The sequence below is a fragment of the Nicotiana tabacum genome, chromosome 4 (genome assembly GCF_000715075.1).
Source record: "Nicotiana tabacum cultivar K326 chromosome 4, ASM71507v2, whole genome shotgun sequence".
Classification (NCBI taxonomy): Eukaryota; Viridiplantae; Streptophyta; class Magnoliopsida; order Solanales; family Solanaceae; genus Nicotiana; species Nicotiana tabacum.
The window spans coordinates 26,738,855-26,754,978 of record NC_134083.1 but is presented as its reverse complement, the minus strand read 5'-3'; the positions used below and the strand labels follow the sequence as shown (position 1 = coordinate 26,754,978).

The 16,124-nt window shown below is 35.9% G+C and overlaps 3 protein-coding genes and 1 long non-coding RNA gene across 5 annotated transcripts; 1 reads left to right on the top strand and 3 right to left on the bottom strand.

Moving 5' to 3' along the window:
* Positions 1 to 1,249: 1,249 nt before the first annotated feature.
* Positions 1,250 to 4,341, top strand: LOC107823682 (exocyst complex component EXO70E2-like). 2 transcript variants are annotated; one of them, XM_075251599.1, is made up of 2 exons: positions 1,250 to 1,266; positions 1,588 to 4,341. In XM_075251599.1, the coding sequence occupies exon 2, from the start codon at positions 2,254 to 2,256 to the stop codon at positions 4,174 to 4,176; it is 1,923 nt and encodes a 640-aa protein (XP_075107700.1). In that variant the 5' UTR covers positions 1,250 to 1,266; positions 1,588 to 2,253; the 3' UTR covers positions 4,177 to 4,341. The 2 variants fall into 2 exon arrangements, with proteins under 2 accessions (XP_075107700.1, XP_075107699.1); XM_075251598.1 differs by lacking the exon at positions 1,250 to 1,266 and adding an exon at positions 1,273 to 1,504.
* Positions 4,342 to 6,673: 2,332 nt separating this feature from the next.
* LOC107823683 (presenilin-like protein At2g29900) lies at positions 6,674 to 8,187 on the bottom strand. The gene has a single exon (XM_016650374.2). It carries the CDS (start codon positions 8,039 to 8,041, stop codon positions 6,734 to 6,736), a length of 1,308 nt encoding a protein of 435 aa, XP_016505860.1. The 5' UTR covers positions 8,042 to 8,187; the 3' UTR covers positions 6,674 to 6,733.
* Positions 8,188 to 9,635: 1,448 nt separating this feature from the next.
* LOC142180270 (uncharacterized) lies at positions 9,636 to 10,998 on the bottom strand. The gene is made up of 2 exons (XR_012708587.1): positions 10,438 to 10,998; positions 9,636 to 10,181 (listed from the first exon to the last, which is right to left on the bottom strand). It is a non-coding gene; the product is annotated as an uncharacterized LOC142180270 (long non-coding RNA).
* Positions 10,999 to 11,203: 205 nt separating this feature from the next.
* Positions 11,204 to 15,852, bottom strand: LOC107823684 (uncharacterized). Its single transcript, XM_016650376.2, has 3 exons — positions 14,133 to 15,852; positions 13,233 to 13,657; positions 11,204 to 11,935 (listed from the first exon to the last, which is right to left on the bottom strand). The coding sequence occupies exons 1-3, from the start codon at positions 14,902 to 14,904 to the stop codon at positions 11,252 to 11,254; spliced, it is 1,881 nt and encodes a 626-aa protein (XP_016505862.2). The 5' UTR covers positions 14,905 to 15,852; the 3' UTR covers positions 11,204 to 11,251.
* Between the last annotated feature and the right edge of the window lie 272 nt (positions 15,853 to 16,124).

Here is a 16,124-nt window from a genome sequence, read left to right as displayed (position 1 = left end):
AAATCAACTCTTTCACTTTGTCGATGTTGCTCCGACCATTGGCTCTTTCTTCCAAGTTAGATGAATTTTGAGATTTTGAACTTGATTTTTAAAATTTGAAAGATGATTTAGGATAATGTATTGAAATTTAAGTTGAACTATAAAGTAAAATATCTATTTGAGAACCCCAAATAATTTATATAGTACATTCATAAAATAAAACTATTTTAAGAAGTTCTAACAAAAAAGTGAAAGAATCAAAGAATGAAAAAGTAACAAAATAACTTAATTGACCCATAAAATAATAAATACAATGAAAGCCGAAGTGTTTAAAGCCGATGAATGAAACACTCTCCGGTCTCTATCCCAAGAGATGCATTCTTCTCCGAGTAGTGGATCAAATTCTTGTCCTTATTTTTAGCCAAAATCCTCAAAAAGAAGAAGAGAGGATATAAAACCCATAAGGCATGTTCGATCCTGCCACCTTGCCCAAAGAAATCAAGCACTATACCAACCGGCCAAGAAGCGCTTGATAGGTGTCACAATTAATAATTTTTCTAGGTTACATGGTATTTTGTAGATTATTTATATAATACCTTTAACAAAAATTTACGACGAAGTGATGTCACGTGGCATTGCTTCGCTCTTACTGTATCCGGCCATGTCTGTGAGATGTAGCGTGGGGTCAACACCTAAGGAAGTAACTCTTTTACATATATTGCTAATGTATGTCTTTATTTCATGTTTTATTATATAAATTTTTTTAAATATTTTTGTATAACTTATGCGGACATTTGCAATGCAAAAAATTTAATAGGTCAATTAAACGCCACTTTTTTGTACGACCAACCAAAAATGGTATCGGATTATAACTTACACAGAATTTTAAGTTAAAGTTATTTTTGTTTATACGTTGAACCAAACAATCGCTAATATAATTAAACAAACAAGTCCAAACTTGTTATTTTTTTTTCTTTTTTCTTTTTCAGAAGCCGATATCTTTTGCTCTAAATTTTATACTACTTCTTACGTGGTAAGTAAAAAGCTGACAAAAGCGAGAGGAACATGTACACGTAGGCACCTACGTCAGTCTGACTGGTACAACATTAACACGTCAACGTTAATTGGTCGCGGTCCGGTGGGTGGATTATATTTCATGTCTCTCAATACTCCACCAGTCAATAGTCAAAGGCACCATGTGTGCGACAGAGCACTGCCAAGAATATTAATTAGAAATTCTGGTTTTATTTAAGCAGAAAGAAATAGCGTCAAGTTTTATTCCAGTAGGTACGCTGAATTTGTTTTTGCTTAGTTTATATTCCAAAAGATTAAATCCCAAGGAAGTTTCATTCTTCATTTTTGACTACTAACATATTCATGTAATTTAGTGGAAAGTACTTGTTCTAGTACTTTTCTCATAAACCCATTCTCTTAGTGGAAAATCTCAATCCTTAATACTCCCACTATGTGCCCTTTTGTCCTTATTTTTTTAGGACCATTCGTTTCCAACAAAACGCGTAAAAGTGTAAATTTTCTATTCAGAAACTCTATTTTTGATATCTTATCATCTCATCCTCCCTAACTTAGTAACTTTACTATGTTTTGTAGATATTTTTTGTTCTTTTCCTGACTCAAAAGATATTTGATGAGAGAGCTCCAAGAAACAAGCACAATCTTGGCTTGAGGTTTCATATACTTTCTTGCTTCTTCATCTAGACACTCTGTTTAATCCCTTTTGTCCATATCTTTAGCACTTAAACTTTGTGTTTGTCATGTTGCTGTTTTAACATTCTATTTAACAGTATTTGGCAGTTGATGTCTAGATGATTGTCTTGTACTGTGTACACTCTATTATATTGTTGCAATCATGTGATTTGTGGATGTTTGCCTTAGTTTTCTGGAATTTGTCCCCTGATGCCTTCTAATCTTTTAATGTTAGTGACCGTATAAAAGGTTTAAGAGAAGTACATCCCAATTTTGCGTAAACATTGAAGTTGGTGTCTTTTTGCTGAAACATGTCCTATTTCATTAGAATTCTTGGGCTGTTGAGGACTTGATGTTAATCTATGAGGTATATTCTGGCTACTAGTCTTGGTTTCTGAATTTCTGATCCAATCAGAAAACATATAGAAAGAAAGGGGGCGGAGAGGCCTCTTGATTACCTATTTCATCAGAAAAATAGAGCTTGAGGTTAGTTTCAAGATTCAGGAGGAAGGATCATCCAAAGTTTAGGCCTTTGACTTTAACCCAACCTGTTGTACCTTTTGCCTGGAAATGGGTGATGATAAATCAGTGGTCACAGTTCCTGATGGGGAACAACACATAATTGCTGCAGCTCATCACCTTGTGAAGGCGTTACGAGCCAGCACGAGCTTGAGCATTGAAGTTAGAAGAAGTCTAGCCGATCTTGACATTCACTTGGCTGCAATGACTGAAGCAAAAGAGGATGAGACCTCAAGTCTCAGAGAGATTGAAGGTAGGTTCAAGTCAGCTCAGGTAAAGATCTTGACTTTGCAGTCGAATTTCTTGAAGATATGGGATGCTGGTCCTTCACAACTTCTTGAGTACCTGCACGCTGTAGAAGAAGTTCGAACTATAACGGTGACCTTGCAAAGCGTGGCTCCAAACCATAATGGGAAACAAAACAGACTAGCTAATCAAGCTCACAGTGTGTTGCAAATGGCAATGGCAAAACTGCAGGAAGAAGTTATCAACATTCTTGCACAGAATAAGCTGTGTTTTGGGCATGATTATGTGTCATTCCACTCGTGTGAAGAGTTCGTTGTGGATGAGGAGTCGATGGTTTCAACTGAAAATGATTCAGTTGTGGGAACTTCTTGCAGGGAGAGTAGTGGAGCTGAATCAGAAGAATGTATAATGGATTTGGTTCATCCATATATTGTTCCTCATGTCAAGTCTATTGCAGATGTAATGTTCGCTTCACATTACGATCAGGAATTTTGCCAGGTCTTTATCAGATTCTGGAAAGATGCATTAAATGACTACTTAAGGCTTTTCTGTATGCAACAAACCAGCATTGAAGATGTGCTGAGAATGGATTGGACTTGTTTGAGTTGCAGAATAAAGAAGTGGCGCCAGGCAACGAAGAACGTTATTGCATTCTATCTCCCTAGTGAGAAAAACCTCTTTGATCAACTTCTAGGTGAGTTTGGATCTGTTAGCTCAAACTGTTTCATTGAAGCTTCAAAGGATGCAATGTTGTGTCTTTTAAATTTTGGCCAAGCTGTAGCTATTGGCCCCCTTCGGCCAGAACGCCTTTTTTGTTTACTTGATATGTTTGAGCTTCTAAGAGATCTTTGTCTAGACGTGGATGCTTTGTTTTGTGAAAATCAGGGTAGTTTCATTAAAATGGAGTACCATGAACTCCTGAAAAATCTTGGAGATTCTGCAAAAGCAATCTTTCTGGAGTTAGGGAATCACATTGCTTCAAACACTTCAACAACTCCCTTCTACGGAGGAGGTGTTCATCCTCTTACCAAGTACGTTATCAATTATTTCATGCTTCTTTCAGAATATTGTGATACCTTGAAGTTCCTTCTTGAGGACAGAGAGGTACAGAATTTGGAAGGCGTTGTTGATGCTATGGCCAGGCTCGACGTTTCTTCTGAATTCTCATGTCCATTGGCTCTTCACTTGCAGTCAGTAGCATCCATGCTTGAATCCAACCTTGACAAAAGGTCCAATTTATATAAAGATGGTTCCTTAAAGCACATCTTTCTGATGAACAACATCCATTACATGGTTCAGAAAATCAAGAACTCCAAAATTAGAACTTGTTTTGGTGATGAGTGGATAAAAAACCGTATTGTAAGATACGTGCAGCACGAAAAAAGGTACGAGAGAATAACATGGAGTCCTATCTTGTCTTTGATTACCGGTTATGAGAAATCAGGAAAGACAGTTCTCAAGGAGAGGTGCAGAAATTTCAGTATTGCTTTTGAGGATGTGTACAAGAACCAGACAGGATGGACTATCCCAGATATTGAGCTTAGAGAAGAATTGAGAATTTCAACAGCGTTAAAGGTTGTTCATGCCTACAGGCCATTTATTGGACATGTGAAGAAATCTATTAGTGACAAGCACATAAAGTATACTGAAGATGAGTTGGAGAAGTATCTCCTGGATTTTTTTCAAGGTTCAACAAAGTCACTGAATCATCATCAATGGAGGAGGTGAAAGTTGAATTTTTATGGTTGAAGTGTATGCTCTTTTTTCATGCATTCATATGTAATTTATCAACTAAGTAGTGACTTGGTGTCTTTGTACCCTTTCCTTTCCCCTTGTATAGCTGCTGCCTATAGTTCTCCAGTTTAATCTAGTATCATCATGACCTTTTTGGTATATGCATTCCTTTTAATTTGATGGTTTCAACAGAAGATGGCATTTATTGATTTGTTTCCAATTAACTTGGACAGAAGAAGAAGTTGTTGTTCCTTTCCTCTTTGTCCAATTCATAACTTCTTCCTTAGTGCTGGTACATAGGATTCTTGTAGATTAGTGTACCAGTCTATTATCTGATTTCCAGAAATAATTGTTCCTTTCCGCATTTATGGAACCCTCATTTTCAATAATTCTGCATTAAATACCGGAATGAATTGTTAAATGTCATTTTCTCTAGAATTGACCTAAAAATGGTCATCCCGTAAACATGGTCGGCTTGTATGCTTCATAATCAATGTGAGAGTCGCTCCAATTCTTCTACTATTGCAAAAATGCAAGAGCACTTCTATTGCATTTAACAACTCAAACTTCAGAGTAGAGCTGGGAATCCAAGGAAGGAACATATAATTGTAGGTAATACTTAAATCGTTCACAGTTACTACCTTTCGCCAGTACAGAGAAACGTCAAAAAAGAACGACAAGATTTTACCATTAACAGCACCACTATAGAAGGAAGTATTTTACCAACAAAAAACAAAACATCACAATCTTTGTGTACTCAGGTCCATTGATCAATGATCTGATAAAATCATGCTCAGTCTCGTACAGTATCTCCAGAAATATACTTGATTCAACATGATTCTTTTCCAAACAAGAAGAAATTGCAAGCATAAGAGAAACTTTAGTCATTTACGGGCAACTGCAACTTCTCCGATGAGTTTGCAATGACTTTTATACAAGAAATACACACTTCTCTAAGTAACCTTCGACATGAATAATACGTCTAAAATCCAAATATTCCTTGTCTGTCCAACCAATCACAAGTATAAAGAACAAATAGCGGAATAAAATAGATAATTAGACATAATGAATTTGACAAAGAATGTAAATGGAGGCAGAGATATCGTAAGATGCCAACTCCAGCTTTGGAGAGTAGAGACTTCAGACCTTCCTTAGTATTCCCCTTTTTCTGTATTATAGATGAAATGACTCCTATCAACTTCATGGGAAAATTTGGCAGTAGATTAATAATAATTGTCGAGTTCCCATATTACCGTTTCAAATAAGGAAAATAAGGACTAATAATATGTGTTAAGGGCTTAATGTTCTAGTCATCAATTTGAGCGAAAGTTATAGTTTCCATGACTATAGCGGCAAGCACACTGATGAGCCATGTTGTTTCAAACGGATCAAAACTTACTTTAACAATAGAATAAAACATACTCTCTGCTGAAATTTTGATAATAAAAGGTATTTGAAGCACATTTTCTCTGGAATGGAAAGAAGAAACTCCCCCTGAAAATTACTGTTACCATTCTCAAAGAAACTCCCCCTGAATATTGTCAAAGGCACTCAAGCAATTTGACGTCAATATATGTCAGAAGTTCACGACATAAAAGTAACACAGCAAAAGGCAAAAAGGATGCGAAGATGAACAATCTTGTGATTTTGTATCACCTTTGTGTTTGTGAAGGTCAATCATGAAAGACAACATTAATTATATTCCAGAAATGCACGTCTCTCAGACAATGACTGTAAACTACATCTGACTCAAAATAAAAAGATCAACAGAGAATTTTTTGTTTGATGACCGAGAAATCCATTTGGGACCAACCGCACCCTTCGAAACTCAGGATAATGGGTCTGCCCCTCTACCCTTCTCCACTTAGATACCAGGCTTAATTCGCATTGTGCAGGGCTCAACATGTGACCTAAGTCATAAATCCCTCAACCTTTTCCACTTGAACCAAACGTTAGGGGCAAGATCAACCCCGAGATTATTTTTCCTAGATCGAAGATGTCAATCACTTCTATGAGTGATCCTTTAAAAATAGAAAAATACTTCAAAGCTTGTAGAGATTTGGGATCTTACTGAATCCTACACAATTGGTTGTGTTCAGAAAGAATATAATCAATTTCTTTCTTGCTTTAGGTTACTGGTCACTATAAGCATGTTTGCAGACTGCCAATGCAAGAATATTGATAGTTTGTGTCACGTGCCAATTATAAAAGGCGTTTGTATGATATGCATCCACCGCTATAAAAGGCATAAACTATGTACCAACATGTTGGCATATAATGGTATTCTACGGTCTAGTTTAGTACATACCACCACTAGCTCGTGTATCTCGTATCCATGGAGTAGCGCTTGTGCATTTCGGACATCTTGAACCACTAGCTGCTTTCTTTTATTTGACAAAAACACTTACCATGCTACAGATAATCTATCCATACATGCAATTCGGCCAACTTGGAACATGGTCAAAATAATAAAAAGATGTTATAACAGATATGAGTGAAGAATTATTATTGATTGAAAGTAGCTCCATCAATTGACGGGGAAATCATGTTCCTAAAACATCAACAGGTTCATAGAACATTGTACAACAAATGTCTCGAGCAATAGCCGAGTTAATAAGTAAAACACGACACCTAGCATAACAGACACAGGAAGAGCAGGCAAAGCTTTCTGATACAATGCAAGAAGCATCAGAGTGATACCAAGACCAGCTATAATAGCAAGGTAGCATGCATAAACTGTCATGAAATCGTACATGGCAGCCCTGGCTACTAATACACTGTAGAATATGAAGTCTCCTAGCCCCAGCTTAATAGCACCTGAGGATCCCAACCCGATTCCTTCAAGTACAAAATCATCATTTGACCCTTCCTGTAAATTCATTCTGACATTTATCCTATGTTGAATTAGCGGTGCAGCCAGCTCAGACTCAGCTCTTAAAACTTGACCGTCCTCCACATCAGCCGCATTCCTCTCATTCTCATCACTGCCGATTGACGAAAACCTTTCAAGACCAGAATTAGATTCCAAACTAGAATTGACAATTGCATTCAAGTTAGACCTAGAGTCTAAATTTTCATTGGAGCCGAAATCATTGTCCCGTCTTTCTCTCCAAACTCTCCTTTGCACAACAGAACCCCTCGGAACTGAATCATGATTAATAACCGGCCTAGCCTCGTAAACCAAAGCAGGAATATCTTCATCCCTAGATATTGCAAGCTCAACAAGTAGCCTTAGGGGCCCACCAGGTAACAAAACAGCAGCAAGGTCATACAATGACATTGCAACCAAAAGCACCCAAGTAGTCCATTCAGGCAACATTGTAAACCAATAAGCAACCAAAACTCCAATAACAACCAAATATCCTTGGGTAACTATAATTGCTGTCTTTGACATAAACACAGCCAAAACCCCAACAACAGTGAAATTGAACAAACTCAATGCAAAAGTAATGCAATCAATTGGAATTTTGAATTTTGATATCAAAAATAGAGATATTTCGCCACCCATGAATCCCAAAACAAGACAAGACGAGAAACCCATGTAGTATTTCAAGAATTTGGTGCATCTGAAGTAGAAAAGTAACACCAAAAGGAATGTAACAGCAGTAACAACCACAACAAATACCAAAGCATTCAAAAGGGCACCTTTCAATTTGTCCCACGTTGAGTCTGAGCTGCTCTCAGTGTAAGCAATTGTGGCTACAGATGTAAATGAGGGGCCTGAGGAATCTGAATCAGTGTTTAGTACTGAAACAAGAATGACCACTATGAGCATGCAAATTGAGACCGGTATGACGATTCTAACTATTTCTTCACCCAGTGAATCAAGAACGCTTTTGGGCTTTGGATTTTGTTCCATTGGAATTGGAGCTCCCAAAAAATTTGCCTTTTGATTTTCAGTGGTCAGTTGATGGTCTGTGAGAAAATTTGGGTATTTCCAATTTCGACTTTGGATCTCCTAATAGATGTCGAGACAACCCGACCCGAGTTAGACCCGAGTTCGGAAGCTGGCCTAATACATGAGTCTGGCCCAACTAAGCGAGGAGTGATATCTCTAAATACGCACTGCACCATAGGGATCGTTTGGTTGGTGGGACGCATGGGCGGCTCAAGGATATGCATGCCTAAAGCAAAAGTTTAATATGGGGTCTAAATTTTTAAAAGATAGTTATAACATACGTTTTATTTGAAATATATTCTTCTAACTTTTTGAAATACAAAGTTGTTAATAATTATTTTTATAATCGATTTTCTCTAATTATCTTTACTCAATTGATAATATAGCCAGCTCATTTAATTTTTCTTGAGATATTGTTGCTATTAGATAATATTTTATAGAGCAATAGAAATATAGAATTATTGGAAGCTTAAAAGTATTGTTGAACAGTGAAGCTAATGAAATCTTGTAGAAAGAAAGTGAGTAATGAAATATTGGAGAAAGAAGGTGAGTACGAATATTAAAGAGAAAGACAGAAAATATATAGGGGTTTCTGAAATATAAAGAGATTAGAGAAAAGAAAGATTAACTTAGACATATTAAGAAAGGGAGTGTGAATTTTTGTATACATTATCTAATGAAAGAGTAAAACTGAAACGTTGCGAAAACTATTCATCTATCAATTTTTAAATATGTTAAATTATTACTTTATTTACATATCTAAAGAGCTCTATTTCCTTTTTATATTAAAAACTCTAATTTTGTATTAAAAAGTACTAATTAAATATTTATTTTTTAAATACCTATAAACCTATTCTTTTTAAAAAATGGCCCCCCCCCCCCAAATTTGGGGGCCTAAGGCACATGCCTTGCCCCTCATCATGTTAGAGCCGGCCCTGGTGGGACGGATAATAATATTCCAATATGAGATAATTAATCTCACAATTTTACTATAAAGTGATTCTCGAGAGTAATTAATACTCATGTCCAAACGCAAAATAAAATAATCTCGTATTTTATCTGAAAATTGTTATTTCTTTTTCCGCCGACTAAATGACCCCTAATTTACTATTAGTTGAGTGAGTATTTCTCAAAGATTTTAATCATTACATTAAAGACATTATATGTAGTTCTCTTTTACCTTAATTAGTTTGTTTTAAGATAGACGAGAATTGGACCTACATATTAGATGTAACTGCTACATATTAGATGTATGATATTGCTTAGCACTAACTTTTCTTATTTATGGAGAACAGCCATGCATAACAATTCGAATTCGAAGATTTAACAATCAAGATAACATTATATTAATTATAGAAGATTTAAGGTCGGTGAAAGCAAAATATAAAGGAAAAGGTATTACTGAAATTAATATTGATCTAAGATCACATACATTAATGCATATCTATATATTAGAGTAGAAGTTTTGGACTCAGCAAAAATACTCAAGAGTAAAGACAATAAACTACACTTTGAACTCTATATTTCGAGCAAACAAATTAAGTAGGAGTGGTAATTATTGCAAAAAAGTGATCACAGCTTTTGTAATCAATTTATAAGGAACTTGGCTAACATTAAATAATATTCCAAAGACAGCAAACTTCCACATAAAAAAGTTTCAAATACTCTTTTCCAACTTTAACTCAACTAAATATTGTCCAAAAATAAATGTTTAAAAGAGAAAAAAAAACCCTAGTGTTTAAGGGTTTGATTGTCCATCTCCTTAGGGTCGAGCATTATTAAACCGGTAACAATGATAGCCAACGCACAGCACAAGTTAACGAATCTGGAGACAAATGAGCCAAAATCCTTCCCAATTACAAGGAGCACAGGAAAATAGTTGACATAAAGCAGCACGATACCAACCACAATTAAAAGCGTTGCTAATTGTTGTTCCTTCTCCCTTTTCTCATCAATTTGATTTTCCAGCATAAATATCCATTCGTCTTCAACTGCTGCCTCTTGTTGCTTCCCACGTTTGAGAAAAGAAGAAATTAAACCGAGAGCCTTGTTCTTCTTTTCCATTGTGTTATAATTTGGAACAAAACTAGTCCCCTTTACCCTAGTCATGACAATTAATACATGAATTAATAACCAAGACGACAACAATCAACTATAAAAGCATTTTTTTAAAAAAACAGCAAGGGATGATCTAAAATAATTTGAACTCCATAACTAAGCCAACATGCTATATACATGAAAACGAAGAGAAAAAAGTAAAACATAAAACTAAAACCAAAAAGGGAATCAGCTTATGAACAAAAAAAATAAAGTAGTAGTATTAATTATCGAAAGAGGAGAGGGGAGAGAAGTCTAACCTCTCAAGTGTAAAGCTTTGTCAATTCTTCACAGTAGGCGAAACCTAATTATGAATGATCATAAAGCAACTACGCACAATATATAAACTCTCACCCCCAAAAGAAAAGGTAAAAAGTTTAAGTGTTTTAGTCCTAGGAGATTTAGGACGCCTGATCTGTTAATCATTTGCTATAAGTCGGGCTTAAGTTTAATTAGATAATGACCCACATTGGATGCATGTGCACTTTTTAAAGTTTTTTATTATCATTTTTTATACATATAATTCTAAAATCATAAAGTCCATAAATAACATTTTAAGAGCTTTTGGAAAAGGATTATTAAGAGAAAATTTGTAATTTCTGAAATAACGGGCTAAAAGTAAGAGAAGAAACTTGTTAGGGAGAAACTAAAATAGGAAAAGAAGGTAAATCCCATGTATGTTATTAGTAAGCCCTTACTTAAGGCGCAAGATACATCTTAATCAGTAAATTATAACTTCTTCATCCTCTTTTTAATTTTTTTAATTGTGTCTAACAACCTTGGAAGGGTTTTGTACTAAACCTTATTAGTAATAATATAAGGTTCTTTTTTACCATAGCTACCCCCCCCCCCCAAAACCAACCCTACCCTTTAGGGACAGAGGCATTTGGTAGTTCAAGCTGATTAAGCTCAAACATTCTGCTAAAAAAGAACTAGTTATCTAGGATTTGGGAGTTTGAAAAAGGTTCATATTTGAGAATACAGGCAAATTGACTTATAAGTTGTGGGTGCATGAAAAGTAGTCAATTAGCTGCAAAAATCTTTTTTTCCTCTTTACTTTGTATTGGGAATATATCAATGTTCATTATCATCAAGTGAGAACAAAGCTCTCTGCACATTTAAAACTGCTGGAGAGCCTTTCCTGGCTTTCTCAACAATATGCCTAATTAACAACTTTTCCATCTCATCATCACCATCTTCACTTTCATCATTCGTCCTACCATTCTCAATCCAGTCAAAGTCTCGTTCATGTGACCGCGAGTTTTCTTGGTGGTTGCTGTCCTTAACCTCTGATACAACAGCAATATCCTCTTCCTCTGACTCATTTAACCTTGTGAACTCATCAAAAGCCTCGTTATATGCATCTAAAGCTTCCCCGGATAAATTGATTACCACGGGCTGATCTGCTGGACGTTGTTCAACTTTAGTTACAGGACTACCATGGGTGGAAGAAGAACCCCCTTCACTGTTTGAGGAATCCCTCCAAGAACTTACAAGTTCTGCTTCCATATACCGAACTTTCCTTTCACTGTTCTGAAGTGCCATCTCAAGTTCCTTGAGGCGTTCTTCTAATTGTGATTGAAGGACTTCATGCAGCCGTAAGCTCAGCTCTCTTGGCGAGACAGCATAGTCAACAGGACGAGGGGTCGAGGTTGCACTACCATCCTGATCTGCATAAGGTTGACCTTTGGCCTGTCTACTAAAGAGTTCAGCTCTTAACTCCCCCTCGGCTAGATCTGGCACAAAGCCTGGATCAAGCTGCAAAAGATTGAACACTTATTAAAGCTTCTTTAAAATAGCAGACAACTGACTCTATACATGTATAGCTTAACATGGCACGTATAGGTTGTCTTCCGTTTTCTTTTCACCGAAGCAACCTATTGGCACCGGGTTCTAGTTGTTAAGTCGTATAGCAATGAGATTCATTTTCATTTACTAGTGGATGTAAAAGAGTTGCACCAGTCATAACTTCTAAGTCTCTCCTGAGAACTATGCTATGAAGTCTTCAAACTATAACATAGATTCCTTCTAGAAACCAAATATGGATGATACTCATCCTACCAATCATAAACCTAATGGTTCTCCTAGTAAAAATATGAATATTGAACTTCTTCATTAGTGGATCAAGGAAAAGAGCAACTTGATGAAGATTGAGATTGATGATATGAAGATTGAGATTGATGATACTTGCAAAAGCTAGAGATCATAGTGATGATTAAAGACTGACAAGAAAAAAAAGACAGCCCGGTGCACTAAGCTCCCTCTATGTGCAGGGTGCGGGGAAGGGCCGGACCACAAAGTTCAACAAAAATCTGGAAAAGAAAACATTAAGAAGATCTCCAACACAAAGAGAATGCAAACACAAGATATGCCTAAATTGCACAGTAGATCAAGTAAAGTGAAGCACAAAAACAAATTCGCAAGTAAAATTTTCTCAATCTTCTAAAGAAGAGCCCTCCTAACATAGTATAAGCTGAAAAAGTTGCTGATCTATACTATCCAGATCAAGAAGATAGCAAGAGAGGGAAAAAAGGGGCAAACCTGAAGAAAGCATAAGGATATAATGTCTAAGAGAACAACAAATATATTTTCATAAAGTTCAATAAAGATATTAGATCCTGATCATATGACTAATAAATGTAAGGTACACATCCTACTAATAGAAGTATTAGAGACTAAAGAGCTCAGCAACAATATGCAACATCAACACCAGAAATCAATAAGCAACAGAGGGATCATCCTGAATAATTATTTCTAATAGCAAGAACTGATGGAAGTATCTATCTTGCATAGCATATAAGAAAATCAAGCTTATCCGTTACAAACCATAAGCGCTACGGCTTCCTTGAAAAAATATAAATTCATAAGCTGTCAAAGTTAACCAGTTGTAGATCATGGACCAAAATGCTTATGTGCATATAATGCCTAAATTAACTTCTCTAATAAGATAATTGCATTTGCAAGAATGGAGTATCAAAGTAAGCAAGTTGTATTTTTGCTACGGGAAAAGGAAAAAAAGGGACATAGAGATGAATGAATCAGAAAGTATTCCTACCTCATCTAGTTCTGCGAGTTTCCCCTCCAACTTAGACGAGTTCATACTTAATTCTAACCTCTCCAGTTCAGCTTCAAGCTCTGCTTCAATTTTACTCATAGATTCTTCCTCTGTCTTCTGGCTTTGACAGTCCTCATCGTAATTTGTTGACGACTTATTCAACTTCCCTTTAGGGGAAGGTTCATGTAAAGCTCCATTGTTTGAAGAATCATTATGTGTATCTTGTGACTCACAATCTTCAGCGGCAAGCTCTTCCACAGTTAATGAATCTTTCATCTCAAGTTCCTCATGTAGATCTTGAACCAAATTCTCTGACTGTCTCAGCAACTCATTTAATTTATCCATTTCATTTCTATTTTTCCAGAAAGAAGATATTATGCCCACAGATATTCCAAGACAGAAAAGCAGCACACCACGAGATGATCCTGATTTCAAGACAACCATAAAATGGGGGATAATAGGAGCTGTTAGTATTACTAAAAAAGAAGAAGTTAGTATTTACTTATTGTGCCATTAGTAGGAAAGTCATGAGCAGTTATGAGCTTCGAAAGTCTTAGTATCTGAAGTAGAAGTCTAAAGAAAGAAACAGACATGACACTGATTAAGGTACAAAACGACCATCTCGCTTACAAATTATTTTGTGTTCCATCGACTGTTGCAGGTAAACGGCTAAATCATTCATGAGTTTCATCGTGTGAAAGTTAACTATCATTTTAAAAAGCTGCGCATTAGCATATTATCTTGATGGAAAATACCTGGGAGCTACATCCCCTTGGCTCTACTGGTTTTAAATTCTTTCAAAGAATGTTGCTATTCCAAAGTCTAAAATCTAATCTATCTATTTCATTAAATTTTACCACGAAAACAGTTATAAAATCAGTGTCCAACAGAAAAAATTACCTTGTAAACTGCCGTGTCTCTCATTGTTCATTTTAGTGAAATCACTAAATCTTCTGGAATGATCCTTCACCTTGGCTTTTCCCTGGAGCTCCATAGATCCAACGCTAGGTAGTTGAGGGACTCCAAATACAGTATTCAATTGTGAAAAGCTATCCTGCAGCTTATGATGTCCAGCGCCTCTTGAGGTACTTAAGGAATTAGAAGTACCTCTGCTTATAATTCTGCTTCCATCGGTAACTATAAATGGCCTCGCTGTTGGTGTCCATGGGGAAGAGTTTGAAGTAAAAATAAAGTCCTCAACTTCACCATGTTCCTTGTATAATTGAGCCATGAGACAACTTTCTAGAGAATTTAGAGGCTTTATAAGATGCCCAATTTTTCTTCTACTCCTGAGGCTGCTCTTTTTCCTTGCATTACCACCATAAGAAAAGGCCAATTCAGTCGTAGAAGGGGGAAGTAATGACTCATATCCAGGTTCATTAATGTCATCACATATGCTTCCACACGACATCCCTAGGTTTTCACCAGCCAAAGTGCTAGTGGAAGCCACTTCTAGATCATGACATTCACCTAGTTTCTTTCTCGGTGTCTCTACAGGGGAGGAACAATTATTATCCAGAACTTGCTGCATATGCGGTAATGAGTCAGTTCTTAGAAAACTAGGAGACTTAAGAGACGATTCTGAAAAATCATGTCTGCTTTTTAAGAGATCCTTCCAATGCTGGGCAATATAACCAGCACCGGCAGCTGCAGCCACAACCCAAATATCCATGTTCACTGCAATTCCTCACAGCAGATAATACTAACCTAGTTCTACAACCAGAATCTCCCTGTTACAATCATCTAAGTAGCAGAATCAAGAACAAAAAATGTACCAATGACAAGTCAAATTGGAGGTCACTAATCACAATTAACAGAAGTATCTCTTTGCTTTGATTCAAAAGGGTATACAAAAAGGTAAGGATTACTCCTAATTCTCCAGAACAAAGAAAAACTTATCTAGGTTCTGTAAAAAGGAAAAAATAAAGTTCTGTTCTTGAGAAGCTATAGTCAAGAACCCTAATAGGAACCGGAAAGAAAGAGCTAAAAATTTTTACAAATAAGGAAAAATTACTCTTCAATTGAACAATCAATGCCCGGATATAATTCTATTTTTCTCAATTTTCCGAACCAAACACGACTTGTCAAACCTGTAAAACCTTAAGAACAATCAGAAGCCATGTTCAATAACCAAGAGCAGGAACCTCAATCCCTTTAAAACATAGGAAAAAACATTCTTTCTGCACCGCACGACGCATCAATAAAAAGAAATAATCAATTTTCCCCGGAAAAATCCAATAAAAAAAATAGCAAGAATCTAAAGGCTACTCGTTTGAAAGGCGCAGGTAAAGTGCAAAATCCCACCAATAAAAATCAACCAATTTTCACCAAACAACTTCACCCAACTCAGCCACCGGTATATAAAGTACACTAAAAAGGAGTGATGAAAATAAATAAGAAAAAATTAATCTTGAAAAGGATTCTGAGTCTGTTTAAGATAGAGAAAAAGAAAAGACTCAGCTTTTTTCACAGGTTGGTGTGAGAAGGGTCATTTAGTTGTAGATTTGGGTCCTCATTTTGCCCCATTATCTACACAGAAAGGCGATATTTTTTACAGTAAAGAAATATTTGGAGAAATTTTATATGGTTTTACACTTTTCCAAGTCTTTATTTTTTCCTTAAAACCAGCCTGTACTAAAATATGTTAATTTTATAGCCAAATGGAGATGATGATAATTAATTTTCTACTTTCATCCTTGTTGGCCTATTCTTTTTGAAAAATAAAAGATATATAAGATCCAAGTTTGTAGTATAATATAGGACAAATGGGTAATAAATTATTGAAAGTGATTATTCTTTAGTTTGAAATTTATTGTATTTGCTCATAATTCATATGTACTTTCACGCTATTATCGTGCAAAATGTATGAATTTATTACGAGCTTATCTAGAC

Coding starts and splice junctions, on each gene's coding strand:
- LOC107823682 (XM_075251599.1), top strand. CDS start 2,254: ATGGGTGATGATAAATCAGTGGTCACAGTTCCTGATGGGGAACAACAC.
- LOC107823684 (XM_016650376.2), bottom strand. CDS start 14,904: ATGGATATTTGGGTTGTGGCTGCAGCTGCCGGTGCTGGTTATATTGCC. Junction 13,658..14,132: donor GAGACACGGCAGTTTACAAG/GTAATTTTTTCT, acceptor TCTTGAAATCAG/GATCATCTCGTGGTGTGCTG. Junction 11,936..13,232: donor AACTCGCAGAACTAGATGAG/GTAGGAATACTT, acceptor AATCTTTTGCAG/CTTGATCCAGGCTTTGTGCC.
- LOC107823683 (XM_016650374.2), bottom strand. CDS start 8,041: ATGGAACAAAATCCAAAGCCCAAAAGCGTTCTTGATTCACTGGGTGAA.